Genomic DNA, 18,450 nt, shown 5'->3' with positions numbered 1-18,450 from the left:
GCATGAGAACCAGCTGCCAGGGAACTGCCGAGGGCAGAGCTGGGCCTGCGGTGTTGATGGGCGCTTGTGTAGGCTCTCCGGTGTATGAACAGCCAGGGATGTTACCAGGCTTGGGCTCTGGTTCAGGGATGGGATCCAGGCTGAGACAGCCTGTGGGTTAGCCCGGGGAGCGGGCTGGACCTTGAGCCACACAGGCTGAATTCCCAGAGGGGATGGTATTCCCAGAGCCCCCCCGGGACCAGGCAGGACTTCCACATCCCAGAGCCTGGAGACTAGGGGAGACTTCTGACCAGTGGCCATGGTCACCCTTGCCATGCTGGGCTCAGAGCATGCCTGTCCCAGCCAGCAGTCACACCCTACACTTGACTGCTACTTCTGGTGTCTGGCTAGGAGTGTAGAGGGACAGCCTGACTGTCTTGTGCCCCCTCAACTCCTCTCCTCCCCAGGGGTGTTTTCTACTTGTAAACAACTGGGACAAGGTCATGAAACTAGTGTGTTGCCTGGAGGGCAGGGGCCCCCGTCTGTCTCTGCTTTGTTTCTCAAACCAAGGTTATGCATACCCTCAATGTCAAGAGTCAAGTGGGTGATTTTATTATGAGAAATGATAACCAGTTCTTGTTTTCTCCAATTTCTAACGCCCCAGAGGTAATTACTTTCAGCTGATTCTGTGGGTGCTTTCACATCTCTAAATTATAAGTATTAAGCATTACCTTTTCTCCTTTTTGTTTGCATATTTTAAATCTCCCGTGCTTTCCCCCTGTTCCTTTTTACAGCGTTCAGTTCTTGTTTCATGAGTATCACAACTTCACCTCCGACTATGTAAATGACAGGCATCTGAGAGCTTTCATTCTGTTCTTCGCGTCTGTTTACTCTGATGCTTCTCCCACTGCTTCTGGTCTCAGTTTTCTGTTGGAAGCTTCCCTTAGGTGTCCAGGGATTGCTGAACTTCCATGGGCTTCACCTGACAAGATCTGACTGAGCCACTCTGTTGGGAATTCCTCAAGCCAATTAGATGACTTGAAAACCATTTAAACCTCAGGTCTAAACGTGTGAACACACGTGGTTCCTGGCCTGCTGGGAGACATGGTCTGTAAACCCTTTCCCAAATCCCCTTATATTTGGTTTAGCATGTCTGTCTTCTACTGTATCAACTGACCTCCAGTTCAGAGACCCTGTCATGCATCCTCCACAGAGAATAAACCCTCCAGACTTCTACCAGGGTGAGGTGAGGGCAGTTGCTTGCTTTTAGCCCATCAGTCTTCTGGAGCTGCTTGTTGCCACCAATTCCTGAAGGTGGTAGTGGGAGTGAGTTCTGGGGCTTTCTCATTAGCAGTTTAGGATTGGGCCTCTAGATGGTGAAGGTATATGTCCAAAGTCTCCCAGGAGGTTGGCAGAGCTGAGGTCTGAATCTGTGTGACGCCAAAGCCTGCCTGCAGCTTAGCGGCTCTGCTTACCACTGGGAGACCCCTCCTGCCTCTGAGAGCCTGGAGTCCTGGGGGAGGCCCCTGGGCCCCTGATGCTCATCCTCTGGCTTCTGCTAGGACTCACCTTTGGGGCGGCCTGGGTGCCGGGAGGCGGGGGTGGAGCTGGAGGCGGCTGTAGTGACGGCCGAGGTGGAGCAGGTCCGGGAGCCCAGCTCCGAAGGCCAGGGCTTCACGGCTGGGTCAGCAGAGGCATCTGTGCGGTCAGGGTTGCCTCTGTGCGGGGACCCTTGCTTTGGTTTTAGGTCTCCGGAGCCTGGGGCAGAGAAGGACACTGAGAAATGGGGCTGCGAGACCCTGTGCCAAGGCTGGGCTACAACATGGAGGCCTGGAAGCAGGGTCAGCAAGACACACGGGCCACAGGGACAAAAGCTGGGCTGCAGTTTAAACAGGAGGGTCCTGGTTGCAGGCCTGTTGGGGGCCCAAGAGGCTGGCCCTGGCCCTAAGGATGGGTCATACTATGAGTCCTGAGAGGCTGGGCGAAAGTAAAGGAAGAACTCAAGCAGATACACAAAATGTTGGCACAGGTCCAACACGTTAACCACAGGACACGCCTGCTGTGTACACTGTAGGTAACAAATCTCTGCTTTACAAAGATCGTGACAGATGTTTCCTCAGGATCACTCTGGACCTGCACCCAAAGGTCCAGGATATGTGTCCGTCCTGCCACTGGCTTCACTTGCGATGTGATAGTTTATTGCCTCCCTGACAATAATTTGCGTAAGAAGTCTTAATTCTCTGCATGGCGAGACAGGCAAGAGTGGTTTTTTCCTTGTATCATGTACTTTTCTGCAATCTCTAATTTTCTATCATGATACTCTTGTCAAGTTAAATGAAATCCTACACAAAAACATTAAAAAAAAAAACACCACCTTCAATGTCTTAGTAGTAGGAAAGGGGTGGGCTCTCCAAATACAGGATAAAAAGTAGCAGGTGAAGGTCCTACTAGTGTAGGGCAATGCCGCACAGCATCCTGCACCAGGTGCCCACGGGCTGTGGGCCCAGAGCCACACCCCCATCAAGATGTCAGTCCCTCTCCAAGCTCCTTCAGGGATCTCACTCTACCTGCCCTTCAGCCAAAGTCCAAATCTTACAACCTGCGACCACGCAAAAATTTGGATATTGAAATATAACCTTGATGAGAAGCAAGATTCAAGTCTGGCAGAATGAGTCAGGACAGGCAGCCAACGGGTGAAGTTAAAATGAGGAGCAGAGGGTGGGTGGGGATAAGCAAACAGCATGAATGGCAGAGGCACAGCAGGATTCCAACAGCATGCTGGGAAGACAGGCCTGGAGGACCAGGGCAGCCCCCCTGAGGGGTGTGTGGGATTGGGGCCAGTACCACACCAACGGACTCCAACGTTGTGATAGTTTCGTATTTATTTTTTACGGTTACCACCTTTTTCTGGTGATGCTGGTTTCCCATTTACAGTACTGATAATAATCTTTCCTTTTAAAATAAATTTAAGTGGAAAGGATGAGTCAATTCAAGGGGAAATATGTAAGTAATCATACAGGGGATATAAAGATATGCATAAGTCAGGAAGATGATATAAGAATGACTGAAGGTAGAAAATCCTCGACATATGATGTTGGAGGGTCTGAGTTTTTTAGTGAGGAAACTGCGGGTGTTGCAGCTAAAGGCCTCTATTGACCAGCATTTCTTCTGGTCTGGGCGTGACTGATGTGCTGATGCTCTTTCTGTTCACTGCTGCTTAAACTTCAGCATCCAAAGTCAAAGAACTACAGCACAGTCATAAAACTTCATTCTGGGCTGAACTCTGGCTCAGCAACATCGATCCAATTATTCAAAATGCTTGAATGAAGCAATACATCCTTCAAAGCATAGAACACATCTAAGCAGAAGCCAACAATTCGGTGCTCTGACAAAGAGAGAGAAAGGGCAGCAGTTTTACATTCAGCTTCTTAAAAAATCTCACTTGACAGAGGCCATATATTTTAGGAAGAAGCATAGCAACAACTGACCAGTTCTGCTTTACATACGGGCATGACATAAGCCTGCAGGTGCAAGAGAGAGGGACCAGCACACGACCACTGGACTTACTCAGCATGGACATCCTGGCCCAGGGACCTGTGCATGGACGTCCTGAGGCTCCCCTAAAACTGTGCTGTGCTGGAGAAACGGTCCAGAGGGTGTGACAACTCATCTTCTCTTTTGAAATCAGAATCCACGCTGGCTACTTTAAGCTTGGCTTGGAATTAGGGTCAGGAGGAAGGGTCCACTACAGGTCATGTGGCCTTTAGTTACTGTTTTTTGTTTGTTTGAGTTTCAGAAATGAAGGAGGATGCATGATGAGACATATGATAAAGGAAAAGGATTAGAAATCTCCCATTTCTGAGAAAGGGAGAGGCTCGTTAGGAGAGGATGGGATGTCAGAGGAAGACCAGAACCGCAGGCGTTTAGAGAGAGCCGCGGGGGCGGCTGGAGGCTTGTCTTTGTCCTTGCTTTTGCTTCTCAAAAAGGGACTCTTTTTGCGCTGAGTTGCTAAATTGTTATTCCCCGGATAATCCAAGAGGAGGGAAAAAAACAACAACAAATAAATGAAATGAATACTAATAACAAATGATACTGAATTAGCTAAATGTACTCAGGAAATCAAAATCCTGTCCAACCCAGAAAAGATGGCAACAATATTGATGACAAGACCAGAATCAGGACCAGTAAATCATTTATGCTCCGACTCAATTTAATTAATTTAGTGGCATCTTAGTGCCAATGGTTTACTTATTCAGCACGTGAGGGGGATTATACATCGCTCAAGGAGCCAACAGCTTAGACTATTTTTCAATTTCAATGTGCTAAATTATTAAATAAGAATGTTTATTAATTTAGGACCCAGCTTCTCTTACTCATCCATTTTAATGACAGGATCCCAGACAATATGGCTCACACACTACTCCTATTCTAGTTGCTCAAAGACCTTGCAAACACTTAAATGATATGTTTCTGGTTTGCTGTACTGAAGCCGTCTACCTGCCGTGTTCACTGATAATTTTTGTATATCTAAAATAACCTCTTTTGACAGGATGTGTTTAAAAATAATGAAAATATTTCTTTTCATACCCCAAACCACTCAAAACCAAGAATTATGTCCTTTCAGACCTCCCATACATCCTCTACTCCCATCCCTCACTTCATGACCTTTAAATTATAGTCTTATCAGAGCAGACAACTGTTCTGACATGTCATACATGAACATAACCCATTTAACCAATTTCTGATTTGAGGTTAACACTGGAACCTGTCACTTCTTTCTCCATAGCACCACCTGGCGGCCATTGCTCACACCACCAGTATGGGACCGGCTTTATTCAATGCCAGTGCACAAGGCTCTGCAGCAGGTTTGTTCAGCATCTTCTAGGACCAAAACAGTTCTAACTGCAGGCAGTTCACATAGTGGTTAAGAGCTCAGACTCTGCATCCAACAGACCTGTGTTCAGATCCCAGTTCTACCACTTCACCTTGCTCAGCCTTACTTTCTCATTCTTAAAAGGGGATGATTAATGGTGCCTACCTCACAGGTAGATAGGACTAAATGAGACAGATAAGGCATGTACATTAGCTAAAAGGCTGCTGAACCCAGAGAAAGCACCCAATCCATGGCTGCTGTCATTAATAATTATCACCGACCTGATCATTTTATTCATGCATCACGACAGACTGGACCAGTCAAGCCTTTTTTTTCCTCTGAAAGTTTTCCTGACTCAATTAGGCTGAGTATAGTTAATTAAGTCAACTTAAATAACAATACCAGTTGAGGTAATAGATGTCAAAAATTTTAAATAGCCAATATGAAAGCCTGAGACAACAGAGCTCCTCTAGATAAAAACAAACATTAAACTTCATTATTATTTACCTGCATGTGAGCCTTTTACCTAATCTGACCTCAGACAAAGAATGGGAATGCAACATTAGGCCCCAAACAATGTGCATCTTGTGCATTTTCTTTTTTACAGTTTTTTTTTACATTTTCTTTTTTACATTCACCTCAACAATACAGTGCGGAATGTCACGTGTGAAAGGCATGTACACGCCACACTCAGGGGGTGGCTTGTCACCAGCCCTCAGTGCTGCCACTTCAGCTCCCAAGAGCGCATGGGTCTTGGGCATTGGCCTGACCTTCAGAAAGCCCTAGTTTCCTTCATAAGCATTTAAACTACTCAGGGTGCAGGTCTGGCAGGTTTATAGATTTAAAAAATCCACTATACAATTTTTAAAAGTCAACTTGGAAATTTAATGATGTTTAAAGAAACAGCTGTGTTTAATCAAGTCTAAGGTGCACACTGTTTCCCCACACCTTAACATCTCTGAAATCAGGATGCAGTTTAGATGGGGTTCTAGAGTCACCACTGGCCAGGTGACAACTTGGACAAAACTGCCATTGCCACACCAATTTATTTTGCTCATATTTTTCTTTTATGTGTGTGCACAAATATCTGTCTAAATCTTGTAGAAGTTCCCAGCAAGAGTATAATAAAAAATTCTAACCGGTAAAGCAATGCATCATTGGATTGCCAGTGTTTTTCCCTCTAGCGGTAGATAAAGCAATTATGCAGCCAATAGAGAGCCGCTTAAAATTTAATGAAATATAGCACCAACAATTAGAAATTCACTTCAGAACCTCCAAATGACAGCCCTAAGTGAAAAGGTAAACCATGCCCCATGGCTGGTAGGACTGAAGGCCAGATCAGGTTGGAGAAAGCCTGACTCACCTTTCAAAGTGATAAAAAGATCAGAGCCACACAAGGACTTGCTGAAGATCTTGCACATGTATAGAATGTTTCAAATGCACCTGGGGTTTCCCTACAGAAATAGCTTACTCTAAATCTTTGACACATACAAGGAAACCCCAAAACACGCTACTGAGCTGGTCTTTACGGTGCCTGTGTATTTGGACATTAGAGTCCCTGCCACTGTCTTACATGACAAGTGATCCTCCTCATTCTAAAATAACAAAATTGTCGTGGGTCAAAACTGAAACGATGCTGGCAAGGATTTACATCTTCCACTTGATTATTCACATATCTAAGGAGGCAGATGTGTACGTATGCAGCACATCCCCTTCCACACCCACACACGCGTGCACACCCACACCTCCTTGTTCCACTCTGTTCGATCAGAAGAGCCCTTTGGAACACCCTTCCGTGACCCCCACAGCGGCCAGGGACCAGGTCAGCCTCTCCTACCTTTACCCACGGGCCCGGTGTGGGCATCGTGCTCTACTGCACAGTTTGAGCCAGACGGGGTGGTTTCAGGGTTCTCTGACTGGGATCTGAGAGGCTGGGCAGATGGCGAGCCTAGGTCTGGGGACTCCAGCTGCCAAGGAGGGCTGTCTGTGCTTGACTTTAGTCGGTCTCTGGAACCCTCTTTCTTTGGTTTGATGAGTTTGACTAAGGCTTTGGCTCCAATCCAGTGGTTTTTCCTGGTGAGAAGTAGATTTTCAGAAGGACACAACCAACCCTCTCTGCCCCTCCAGCAGGTCACTGGGTGCCCTCATGTGGGCTGGAATTTCCATCACCAGCCTGGGAAGTCTGGCCATTCAGGTGGGGTTCAGAATGACGGCGCTCTTCACCATCACCATTATCATCGTATTTGGGTCTCAGGGGGTGGAACTTAATTCTCAGTTAGACAAAGGCCCGGGGACCACTGGGTGGCAGAAATCCACACCAGCCTCTTGGGAAAACAGAACTTCAAACACGGCCGCTGACTCTTATCCGTGTGAAAAAAGTACGACTGTGCTAATCTGTGTGCAGTAGCAGTTTTTCCATCAAAATACGATTTGCAGCAGAGTCACAGAACTGCTCCTTCTCTGCTAATGCTGACAGCAAGGGAAATAAGCTGGCATTCTCTGACTCCCCACTGGCATGGAGGGATCTGGGAGAGGGGGACAGGGTGGGAAAGGGTGGGCTGTTTGAATTAAAAACAGTGACTTTAAAGAGTGCACAGTAACACTGCAGCCAACTGGAAACGGAGGCAGCTGATGGAGGAAACAGTTGGCTCTGGGGCTAAAAGCACGTGTGTCTACACAAATCACTCAATTTCCTTGCCTGGGCCTCAATTTCCCTGTCAGACAGAAGGTTGAGACTAAGGTTCTGAAATTCTGTGGTTCCACACAGAGGCCTTGAAGGATTTGTCATGATTTCAACTTCGAGGCTGGGTGGGGGCAGGACAAGCCCAAGGCCTGCCGGACGGGGGCCCGTGCCCCAGGTGCCTGAGCCAGTCCCAGGCCAGGGGGCTGCTGCCGCTGGAGGAGGGAATACGCCTGTGAGGGCTTCGTGGGGCTCAGTGAATCCAGGCGGACTTGTGGAAGGTCAAAAGGCGCCTATGTTTGACCATGGGGCTGACTGAGGTGTCCTACACAGGCTTCCTTCCCAATATAGCAGTGTGGTTTTTTTGTGCGTCCTGCTACATCTTGACATAAACCCTGAGAACGACCCTTCTGTCCTGCTTTAATGGCTCCCAAACCACAGACTCTGTCCCCTGGACAGGGCTTGTGGCTGAATTAAGCCCATGTCTCCTCAGGTCAGCGGGCACTGACCATCCCTCACAGGACAAGCTAGAGTACGGAGGGCAGGGCTGAAAGCAAGCTGAGACTTCCTGTGATGGGAGGGACCTGCCCACAGACAGCGGGGGGACATGGGCCCTGCTCTAGACGGCCACGGTTTCCACTCTCCTTACTGAAAAGACAGACCTGCTGTTTTGTGTTCAAGTCCCTGGAACTTAAGTCAACTCACTTCTTTGGAGCAGGATCATAGAACTTGTACTGATCCATAATTTTTTCTTCCAGTTTTTCCTTATGTCTCCGTAAGGCATTTAATTTATCTCTGTGAAGACAGGGGAAAGGAAAACTATCAATCCAGTTTTAAATAAAACATGTAAACCTGCTATCAGCGCAGTCTGGGGACCCGGCCAGTATTTTTCAGGGATTCAGCCATCACAACCTGGGCACACATGAATAGAGTGTCTGACACGGGTCTGGGAAGCCCTAACACCTTGAGGAGTCTTGCCAAAGCCCCTCTAGGATATCTAGGTGCAAGTGACCTCATGGAGCAAACCTCTGACCATCTGAAAACTCCAGCCCAGAAGTCCCAGGGACTTTCCAGCCAGGTCACTCAGGACGTTGGGCACTCGGGTCAGACACAGGGTCGGCTCCTGCGGTGCACATTACCAATATGCTTGGTGAGCGGGAGAGGTCTGCTATAGGGAGCTGGATGGGCATCAAGGTTGAAAACGTCTGTTCAGCAAAGTCACACTACTGACCCAGGCCCCTTCCATGGTGGGTCCCTGATAACACTTCCAAGGAAGCAACCTCAAAAGCTTTTGGGGGCCAGACAGATAAGGAGAATGGGCCTGGCAAGACCAGTAGGGGTGGTGGGGACTGTGGTAAGACGGCACGCACAGCGCAGCGCCGGCTCCAGCAGACTGCACTCGCAGGGTTGAGAAAGGCCTGCTGGGGCACACCTGCCACTTTTTTCAGAGAAGCCAGAACCCTACATTATGAAGCAACATCTCCTGATTTCTCAATGTTTGGAACCAGTTCACATTTTCAAAAGCACAGAAAGGACCAGGCTGCCAGAGGGCACATCTGCTTCCTGGACAGAGAGGCCTCCGTGGCACGAAGGGCCAGCTGTTTGCTCTGAGATCACGGGGGTGGGTGCACGTGACGTGCTTCTATACAACACTGCCCATGGGGCCGCCAACGAAGGGCCAGCTGTTTGCTCTGAGATCACGGGGGTGGGTGCACGTGACGTGCTTCTATACAACACTGCCCATGGGGCCGCCACCTCCAGTCCTGTTCCCGCCTCTCGCCACCTGTGTTGTCTCAACAGCTCAGACCCCTGGTTTCCTTGGGTGAAAAGGAAATGAGGAACTGCTGGACCAGACGCAACTCTTGGGCTTCTTTCTGTTGTGAAGCTGCCGAGGTCCCACCCAAACAGAGCTTTCTTAGGAGATCACCCTGAAGTGAGCTACTTGTGAATAGTGACAGCTTCACAAGCCACCAGGCATCTGATCCCCAATTCCGCTCTGCTCCCAGCCCCCCTGGCTTGACTTCTGTGTTGTTATTCTGTCTTCACAGCCATGCTGCTTTGAGCGCTTTTCTCAGGTGTGTCTGGCCCCAAAGAGACACACTGACTTACAGACACGAATGGGTCCTGGGCTCTTCTTTGCCCAGAATGCCTTGGTATGGAGCAGGGGAAGCCCAGGCCCCTTTGTCAACAGGGGCGCCCACCACGCAGGCCCTTACATGTACTGTTTCTGCTCCTCATGGTACTGCTCCTTATTCTCCATGTTCTGCTCTAGAAGCATCTGGTTCTGCTGGCTCAACAGCTGGATCTGGCTCAAAAGATGATGATTTTCTTCCTCCAAGTTCCCCTTGAGCCGAGAGAGCAGCTGAAACACAGATCAACAACATTAACTATGCCTCCGACACTATGGGACGCTGATGCCACTGCTGGGAATCTACCTTCCAAAAGGAGGAAAAGGTCGCATCACGACACTGTCCGCCTCCATGTCACCCACGCTGGTGAACACTTGGAAGGACCCACAGAGCCCGTCCCACGGGAATGGCCAAGCACCCTCCCCACCTGCCCCGTCCCACCCGGCAGCCATGGGTGACATGTGGCTGCTGAACACGTAACATGTAGCTAGTCCAAAGTGAGATGGTTCTGAAGACTTAGTAGAAATAAAGAAAAAACATGAAACATCTCATTACTAAGTTTCTTTTTGGTTACAAGCGGAAGTGGTAGTATTTTGGATACATTGGCTAAATAAAATACATTTTATTAAAATTAACCTGTTTCTTTTTACTTTTTTAACATAACTTTCTAACATTTTTTTAGAAAATCTTAAATTATGTATGTGGCTTCTGTTAGTATTTCTATTAGGCAGCTCTGCTCTAGAAGAGGACTGGCACACTCTTTCTGTCAAGGGCCAAATAATAAATATTTCAGGCCTTCCAGGCCAGATGGGGGTCCCTTAAAGCTCCTCAGCTTGGCTGCTGTGGCAGGACAAGGAGCCGTAAACAACGTGTGAACACGTGAGTGTGGCTGCATTCTGATAAAACTACTCTGGACACTGACATTTAAATTTCGTTATCATTTCCACTTGTCACAAAATATTCTTCCCTTGCTTTTTCCTCACCCTTAAAAACTGTGAAAGCATTCTTAGTTCACAGATGTATAAAAACAGGCAGTGACTGGATGGATTTGGTTTGTGGGCTGAGGATTGCCAACTCTTGCTCTGGAATATCATGGTGGACTAGGGAGACCACACGCTTCGGCTTCAGACGGACTGAGTGCCGCCCCACTACCGCAGGCCTTGACCTGGGGTGTCCCTGGAGTTCCCCAAAGCACCTCCCTGGGACAGCACAGCCTGGGTGGGACAGGCTTCCTCTGGCAGTGTTCTCAGCCCCCATCTCCTCCATGTACTCACTGCCCAGCCCAGTGGGGCTGAAGGCATCTTGGCACTCTGGGCCTCGGTTTCCTCAGCTCTGATGTCCCACGGAGCTACTGTGAGCTCAAAGGAGAAGGCCTCTGGGAATGCTTCCTGACAAACAGAAGGCAAGAGGAGCCGTGTCCTGGGGTCCCTGGCTGTCCTCAGGCCACCTCGGGACCTAGCTGCCCTGCCTGGCCTCATCCATTTGGCCCATCTTGTCTGTCCTGGGCTCTGCTGAGGATTTCACCCGAGAGGGTCTTGCTGCTTAAGACAATTTCCAACCTAGTACACCAAAGGGGACACCCCTTCCAGAGAAACTGGGTACTCCCACAAAGCTCCACCTGACCACCCTGGGATCCAGAGCTAGAGTCAGCCAGACCTGCGAACGGGGGTGATTCACGCCATTTCTCTATAGCAGCATTGACAGTGGCACGAGAACATGGAAAGGGAGTGGAGACCAGCAGAGAGGATGGAAATAAAACAGTTCTCTGCTCTTCCCAGGCGCCTCCCTGACCTTCAGAAAGCACAGGTCGGAGGACAGGCATTTCCTAACACACCCCTGCCTGTTTGAGGGTTCCCCAGCCTTTTGAACTCCTCTGGCTGCCGCTTCCTCTTAGCCTCTGTACCGCCTTCCACACAATCTTTGAGTGCAGGTGCCAGTGAGGACCCATCGAAACCCCGCTGAGCCCAAGCCTGCCACCCCAGCAGGGTGCGTCCCGCTGCGGCGAGGCCCCGCCCAGCCTCAGGCCTCACCTCGCAGTGATTGTCCAGCTTGGTCAGCGAGATGTCCATGCTCTGGTGCTGCGCCTTCAGCTCGTCACACCGGGCCTGCCAGCGGTTCAGCTCCAGCTGTGAGGTGTTCAGCGAGGTCTTCAGCTCCTTGGTGTGAGTGTGCAGCTCCTCATACTCCCCCTTCAGTTGGTGGTGCAGGAAATTGACCCTGGGGAGTGGGGGCAGAGGGCCAAGGGGCTGAAGAGCATACCCAGGCTCTGTCCCAGCTGTGCAGCCTCAGACAAAACTACAACCTCTCTGGGCCTCAGTTTTTGTCATGTGTAAGATGAGGATGCAGAACAAAATCAGTGGTTTTCCAACTGTGTTCTTCGGGGTTCTATGAGGGTGCCCGGGGCCCCCCACATGGAGCCTGGGGAGACAGAACAGGCAGGCTTAGACACCTGCTTCAACAGAGCAGCGCTGCCAAGACCTCTTTTACATTGAAGGCCTATCTGTATACTTGGAAAAAAGTATTTTGGAAAACAGCATAGAACAAATGGATAACCAGGCAGCCCTGGGCCTGCCTCCCAGGGGACACCTGCAGATGGCGTGTATTCTCTCGGTCGCTGTCTGGTCTGCGGCTGGCCCTCTTTCACGCACCCCTGGTACATGGTAACACAAGGACATGAGGATGCCGCAGCTGGGCATGGTCACACCTCTGGGATGAGACATGGCCTGATTCAGGTTCTCTCCGCATTCATTAGAAACATTGACCATGAGCAAGTTAGTCTCTCTAAGGCTGTTTCCTCATCTGTATATATACATAAAAAAGGGGGGTTGTTGATAATTGTAGAGTTGATTTGTGTTATTTGAGGTAGTGATGTCCTATAAAGTCGTTGTGAACCCCGACTTGGTGGGTACGAACCACTGCTCCTTGTGAGAACATGGGGCGGGTTTCTGCAAGCTCTTGGTCACTTTTTTGTCAACTCATCAAGACATACTTTGTCTTAGGTGGGCATATTTTTACAGACACCTCATGTACTATAATCACAGCCAACAGCACTGGCCCTCAGGCCTGAACAAAGCTTGTCCATGCACATATTTTCTCCATGAGGTACCCCACAGCCTTGCACTTAGGAACACCACACAGCACTATAGCACTCTGCCTGGGGGTATTTTAAACAGCAAATCACCACCAAAAAGCGCAAAAAGCTGGAAACACCATGGCACTAAATAGAGCAGGGACAGGATGCTTATTTGCAGTATGAAAGCTGGAACAAGAAGGCAGAGTGTCTGTGTTCAACCTCAGCAGGAAACGTGTGCATGCGGAGACTCAAGTACCTTGCCACTCTGGGCGTGTCTGTGGAAGTGCCATGAGTGTCGAGGTGGGGGTTACTTATAAATGTTGGCAAGTAGGTGAACTCACAAATAGGCAAGTGTGAATTGTAAGGATGGGCTCTAGCACCTTCACGAGACAGCACCTTCACGAGACAACACAGATGATGAACATGCCGGATACACTCCCCACCATCACAAGGGTGGGGGTGAGAACCACCCAGACGGACAACACACTGTCCCCAGGTATCACCCGAGTCCTTCCACCCCAGCAATGGCTGGAGTCTCCTTTTAACTCAGCACCATCCAGCTGTGAACACGCCAGGGTCTGAACAAACACATGGTGACCAGGAGACTCTGCGGACCTTTCAGAGGTGCCAAGTGAGTTGGTCTGAGTGGGACCCCGGCGCCTACCTGTCCAGTTCTCCCCGCAGCCTCTGGTTCTCGTCCACGGCGATGGCATTGCTCCTCTGCTCAAGCTGCAGGGCCTCCCTCTCGGAGTTCAACCCCTTCTCCAGCTCCTCCAGCTCCGCCTTGTGCCTCAGCACCCCTTCGTGCCTGTTGGAGGGATCACACCGCGGGGAGCTCGGTGTATTGCACACCCCAGAGGACTGCAAGACCTCCCAAGAGGATGCGGGGTCCTCCAGGGGCTCCCCTCTGCAGAGGAGAGGGGAATGAGGGGGAGCAGGCAGGATAAGAGGCTGGACAGCAGAGGACCCCGAGGACGGCGGGGCGGCTGGGAGAGGCGGCTGGGCTGGGGTCCAGGCTGGCCAGCCCCGGGGGTCTCCTCCAGCCCCAGAGCCCAGTCTTCTTCCCCCAGCGGCCCCTCGGTTCCCTGACAGAGCAGCCCCCTCTCCTTCAGCCACACAGGAACACCACGACTGTTTTCTGAACTCCACCCCTTTCTCTCAGAGACATAAATATGTTACTAGGTGGTTCACTAAGCACAACGAGATGTTAAAAAAACACAAAATAAACTGAATTCCACCACACATAACCTGCTGATCTCTTGTCACCAAGCACTGGGTGAGCCCCCAACCCTCCCCTAGGGAGCCTTATTCTTCATCTGGCCTTGCAGGGGGCGCTGCGGCTTGCCTGGTGGGCAGCTGCCAGAGGCTACTCGCTTCCCCTCTCACCGCCCCCTCCCCACACACAGCCAGTACTCTCCTCGGAACCCTCACCCGCAGCCCTTACCCTCCCCAACAACCTCCCCTCCACTGGGGCTTTATTTTCTCCAATCTCATCTTAGAGGATACCGCACAGCCATCCCAGGGGGGCAGCAGAGCACAAGGACAGACTCCTGACAGCCCAGGGCTGTTCTTCCTGCCTGCTGGCATTTTCTGTGTTTGCTGATGACCCAGGATCCCAAGCCCAAGGTGGTGAAAGAGGCACCAGCTGGGTCATCCCCACGCAGGCAAATGGCGCCTCCAGACCCCCTTCCTGTCTGAGGTTTTCATACCCAGAAACAGCTGACAGATGCCATTCCCCCACCCCACCCCCGACCCCCGTGAGCCAGTGTCCAGCCTTCATCTTCAGACCACCCCCACGGTCCCCAGCCCCCCGTATCAGCTGAACTTCTACCACCTGACTGGAGCCAAGACTTGTGGGGGAATTCAACTTGGACACGTACTCAGGCAGCTGCTTAAAGACAAACTCATGTGTGGTCTTTTGTCACAGGGCAGAGGCTGCCCTAATGTGGTGACATGTAAAGCTTGGAATGGGGGCTCTGCCCAGCTGACCGTTAGGGTTCCCCAACTCCTCCTTTCCTGCAGTAGTGTCTTGGAGAGCATACTGATCAAATCTCTAACCATGAGTACCCACCCAACCGCAGGGCAGAAACTGTGAGTCCCGCTCACCAGTGAATCCCTTGTATGAGGCATGGAGCTCAGCGATTATCCTTAAGGGAATGAGTGAGTGTTCGAGTTAAGTATCAAATGAGGTGAATACAGAGCCTACCCTCCCACCTTCCAGGTACCTATACTCCCCAACCTGTAGCCCTGCTACACACAGACCAAAGGGGCTTCCAGTCATGGTCCAGCCAGTAAAAATCACTGAGAATTACAGCAGTTGCACATGCTGTACTGAGCGAGGACCGAGGGGAAAGAGTAATGAACTTCCCCTTCAGGGCCAAATTCCCCCTGCAAAAACCTGCCTCCCGTGGACACTCAGAGTATTTTAAGACATTATGATGACATGTAACAGACCATTTACATGACACATTAAGTGTCTGGTGAGTGGTGGGCACTGTGCTAGTGTCGGAGAATAAGAACCACCTCATTAGTCAGCTCAGTGCACCCCTGCCTCAGCCAGACACAGCACCGCGCATACAACAGATGCTTACTAAGTGCCGCGTGAAGACAGAACCATTACAAGAGAAGCAGAATGTCGGGGGGTAGAAGATGCTAATTTTGGCTAGAGGGAGCGGAGTCGTCTAGGAGCAGATGTCTGAAGGCTGGAGACGTGGGCGGATAAAGTGGGTGGAGTGCTCCAGGTAGAGGGAACGAGGAAGCACTGGTGAGTGAACATACAAACATCATCAGACACCCTGAGCACCCATCGGGCGCCCGAGACAGAGTCAGGCTTTGCTGCCTCAACAACCTTCCTGGGTCCCTGTGGTGGAAGCACCCTGCACTTGGCTGCTCCCACTTTGCAAACCCAGCATCAGCTTCGCATCTACCTGCATCGGAGTCCAGAAGAGCATGTGAGCAGGAAGCTCTCACAAGCACAGGGGACGGATAACCACTGCTCCTGGCATTTGAGAGCCTCTCTTTAGAGGTCCATCTCTCCCCTGCATTCAAGTCCTGGGTATGTCACACCTCCCAGGGCTCAGACTCCAGGCCTGCCACATCTGCCCAGGGGCCTGGAGCAATCAGGGGTCTGCCCAGGCAGGAGCTCAGGTGATGCTGGCTGACTGAACGCATGCAAAACCCAGGATCCAGATTTGTGAAGAGATCAAAGTTAAGATCGGTGCATTTCAGTGTGTGTGTGTGTACATTTTACCTTAAAATAAAAAAAAAAAGCATGTGGGTAGAAAGTGAGAGGCACAGGTGAAACGAGAATGGCAGACGATTGCTAACTGCAGAAGCCAGGAGGTCCATGGGGGTTTCACTATGCCATTCTGTTTACTTTCTATATATTCACAAGTTTCCAAAACGAAAGGTTAAAAAAAAGGAAGAAGCTGGATCTTGATAAAGAAGAAAAGGCCTAGGAAACCAGAGGGAGGTACCTCATTGTAAACTGACAGCTGTCAACCTTCCTCCTGGTTCCTGGGTTTGGAGAAGAAATGGAGGAAATGGGGATCTTTAGGGAACAAGGGACCCCAATTCTGGGCTTCCCCAAGGTGGGATTTGCCATGGCACCCCCTTTTCCACTTGGGGACCCTTCTGCTACTGTCCCCAGCTGCAGACTCCAAATCGCTGAGGGTGCCTTTTCACCCTCTTCCCTTTGGGAGGGGGTGCCCAGGCCCGGAGCCCACCCGGTGCACACCTCTCTCCGAGCTCCTTGTGCTCCAGCTCCAGCGTGCGATGCAGCGCTTTCAAGCAGCTGTGCTGGCGGATGAGGGCCTCGTACTCGGAGGACTGCCGCTCGTGGAGTGCGCCCAGGTGCTCGTGGTCCTGCAGCAGGGCCTCGTAGGCTGCCGCCAGACGCTCGCACTGCTTCTGCAGGTTCTCATTCTCGCTGTCCTTGGCCGCCTGCTGGTTCTGGAGCAGCGTGTACTGTGCAGTGAGCGCGGCGCTCTGGGAGCTCAGCGTGGAGTTCTCCACCTGCAGGGAGGGACAGGGCGGCAGGAGCACTGCATCGGTGACCCCACAACCAGCACATGGGGCCAGGAGAAGGTCGGGGACGGAGGAAGACACCCAGTGACAGGGACCCTCGGGGCAGGTGAGTCCCAGCCGGGTGGAAGACGGCCTTAGCAGAAGTTAAGGAGCTGCCCTGGACAGAGGCCAAACAGCATCTGTGGACAATCAGATGGGGCTTTGGTCCTGAGCCCTTCTCTACAATGGACAGAAAATTTGGGGGACAATTACATCCATTTTCTGCATAAGCTCCCAGGTACCTCTTCTGACTACTTTTCAAAGCCTATTTTCTACAACAAGTAGAAAGAAAGGGTACAGAATAGCTGAACGACACTACCGACCACTTAACCTAATGGATGTCCACAGAATACCCATCCAACAGCGCCCAGACCTACAGAAAATGGAAGAGGAGGGAACACTTCCCAACTCCTTCGAGGCCAGAAGGACCCTAATATCAAAGCCAAAGACATTACAACAACAAAAAAACAAAACTATGAACCAATATCCTACTTTCTTGCTTTACCAGAACAAATCCCCAACACTCTGCCAATCAGTTTCCTGCTTATTGTCCCTGACCCATTAGTTACGTATTTTTCTCAGAAACTGTGTTAACAATGACAATCCATTTTCCCACAGTCTGTTAACCATAAATAAAAACCAGCATCCTAAGATATGAGGCAAAGATCACTAGTTTTGCTACATGCTCTCAACAGCCTGGGAGCCGTATCACAGTCCTACTTCCCTTGTGGAGATTAAAAATCAAAAATCAAAAATCCCTGGTTAAATCTGTTGAACTAAACTTACCTGATCCCAGAACTTCTTTTCCACGTCATTCCTAATAACGCTTACAGGAGCAGAGTTTGGAAACAGACAAGACTCTGAGCAGAAGCTCGTGGCCCATGCACTGAAAGCTCAATCACTGAAAATGGCTTCTAAACCATCCCCTCCTTCAAAGATCCCGAGGCTGGGAACCCCTGTTCACAGCTAGTCAATTGACAACAAGACAAAATCCAACCCAAGCTCTCCCATGCTCTGCTCTGATGACTGAGCTATGGAATGTGCACGGCTGGTCTCCAGGAGGCACAGGGCCACGTGCCCGCAGGGCTGGCTCGCCCGGGCCCTCACCTGCAGCTTGGCAGTCTGCGTCTGCAGCGTGGTGTTGTGCTCCTGCAGGAAGGCACTCTGCTGCTGCAGTGTCAGGATCTGGCTGCTGAAGGCCACGTTCTGGGTCTCCAAGTGCTGCAGCTGTTCCTTGAGCAGCTGCTTCTCGGCCTGCAGAGCTGCATTCTAGGGGATAAGGAAGCATGGGACCAATGAGACACTGCCTCGGTCATTGCCAACTGGCCGTGGTTACCTGGGTTGTAAGGAAACCTTGAGAGCTGATGTGTTGGGGGCCAAAGCCAGAGTCTTACAGGTAAGATAACTAACTGTTTCCCTCGTGGGAAAGACCATAAACTGAATTGAGAAAAAAAAAAGGGTAACTTCTTTAGGCACGTGCTTTCAAGGTAGAAATGAATGCACATAGTGGGGGTACTGCATCCAACCTGAGAATAGAAATGCGAGCTAAAGGTCAGCTGGAGTTAAAACCACTTCATCCTTTCTCTAATGCTTTCTACTAAACACACCAGAGTGTATTTCCATGAATTCCTGTACAGGACAGGGAGTCAAG

At 50.5% G+C, this 18,450-nt stretch overlaps 1 protein-coding gene across 9 annotated transcripts in view; it reads right to left on the bottom strand.

Moving 5' to 3' along the window:
* The window catches only part of CCDC88C (coiled-coil domain containing 88C), a 128,121-nt gene that overhangs the window by 17,665 nt on the left and 92,006 nt on the right, over positions 1 to 18,450 (bottom strand). For 7 of the 9 annotated variants that reach the window (XM_036991675.2, XM_036991676.2, XM_036991681.2 and 4 more), the window contains 8 exons: positions 17,907 to 18,068; positions 16,471 to 16,748; positions 13,399 to 13,542; positions 11,692 to 11,878; positions 9,749 to 9,894; positions 8,238 to 8,327; positions 6,690 to 6,925; positions 1,549 to 1,737 (listed from right to left, as the gene is read on the bottom strand). In XM_036991675.2, coding sequence (XP_036847570.2) covers positions 1,549 to 1,737; positions 6,690 to 6,925; positions 8,238 to 8,327; positions 9,749 to 9,894; positions 11,692 to 11,878; positions 13,399 to 13,542; positions 16,471 to 16,748; positions 17,907 to 18,068 — 1,432 coding nt within the window. Of the gene's footprint in view, positions 1 to 1,548; positions 1,738 to 3,546; positions 3,988 to 6,689; positions 6,926 to 8,237; positions 8,328 to 9,748; positions 9,895 to 11,691; positions 11,879 to 13,398; positions 13,543 to 16,470; positions 16,749 to 17,906; positions 18,069 to 18,450 lie in introns of those variants that run through there. The other 2 variants (XR_005053984.2, XM_036991677.2) reach the window with 2 other exon arrangements.

Source organism: Manis javanica, chromosome 8, assembly GCF_040802235.1.
Source record: "Manis javanica isolate MJ-LG chromosome 8, MJ_LKY, whole genome shotgun sequence".
NCBI lineage: Eukaryota > Metazoa > Chordata > Mammalia > Pholidota > Manidae > Manis > Manis javanica.
This window is presented reverse-complemented; position numbering and strand designations above follow the sequence as displayed.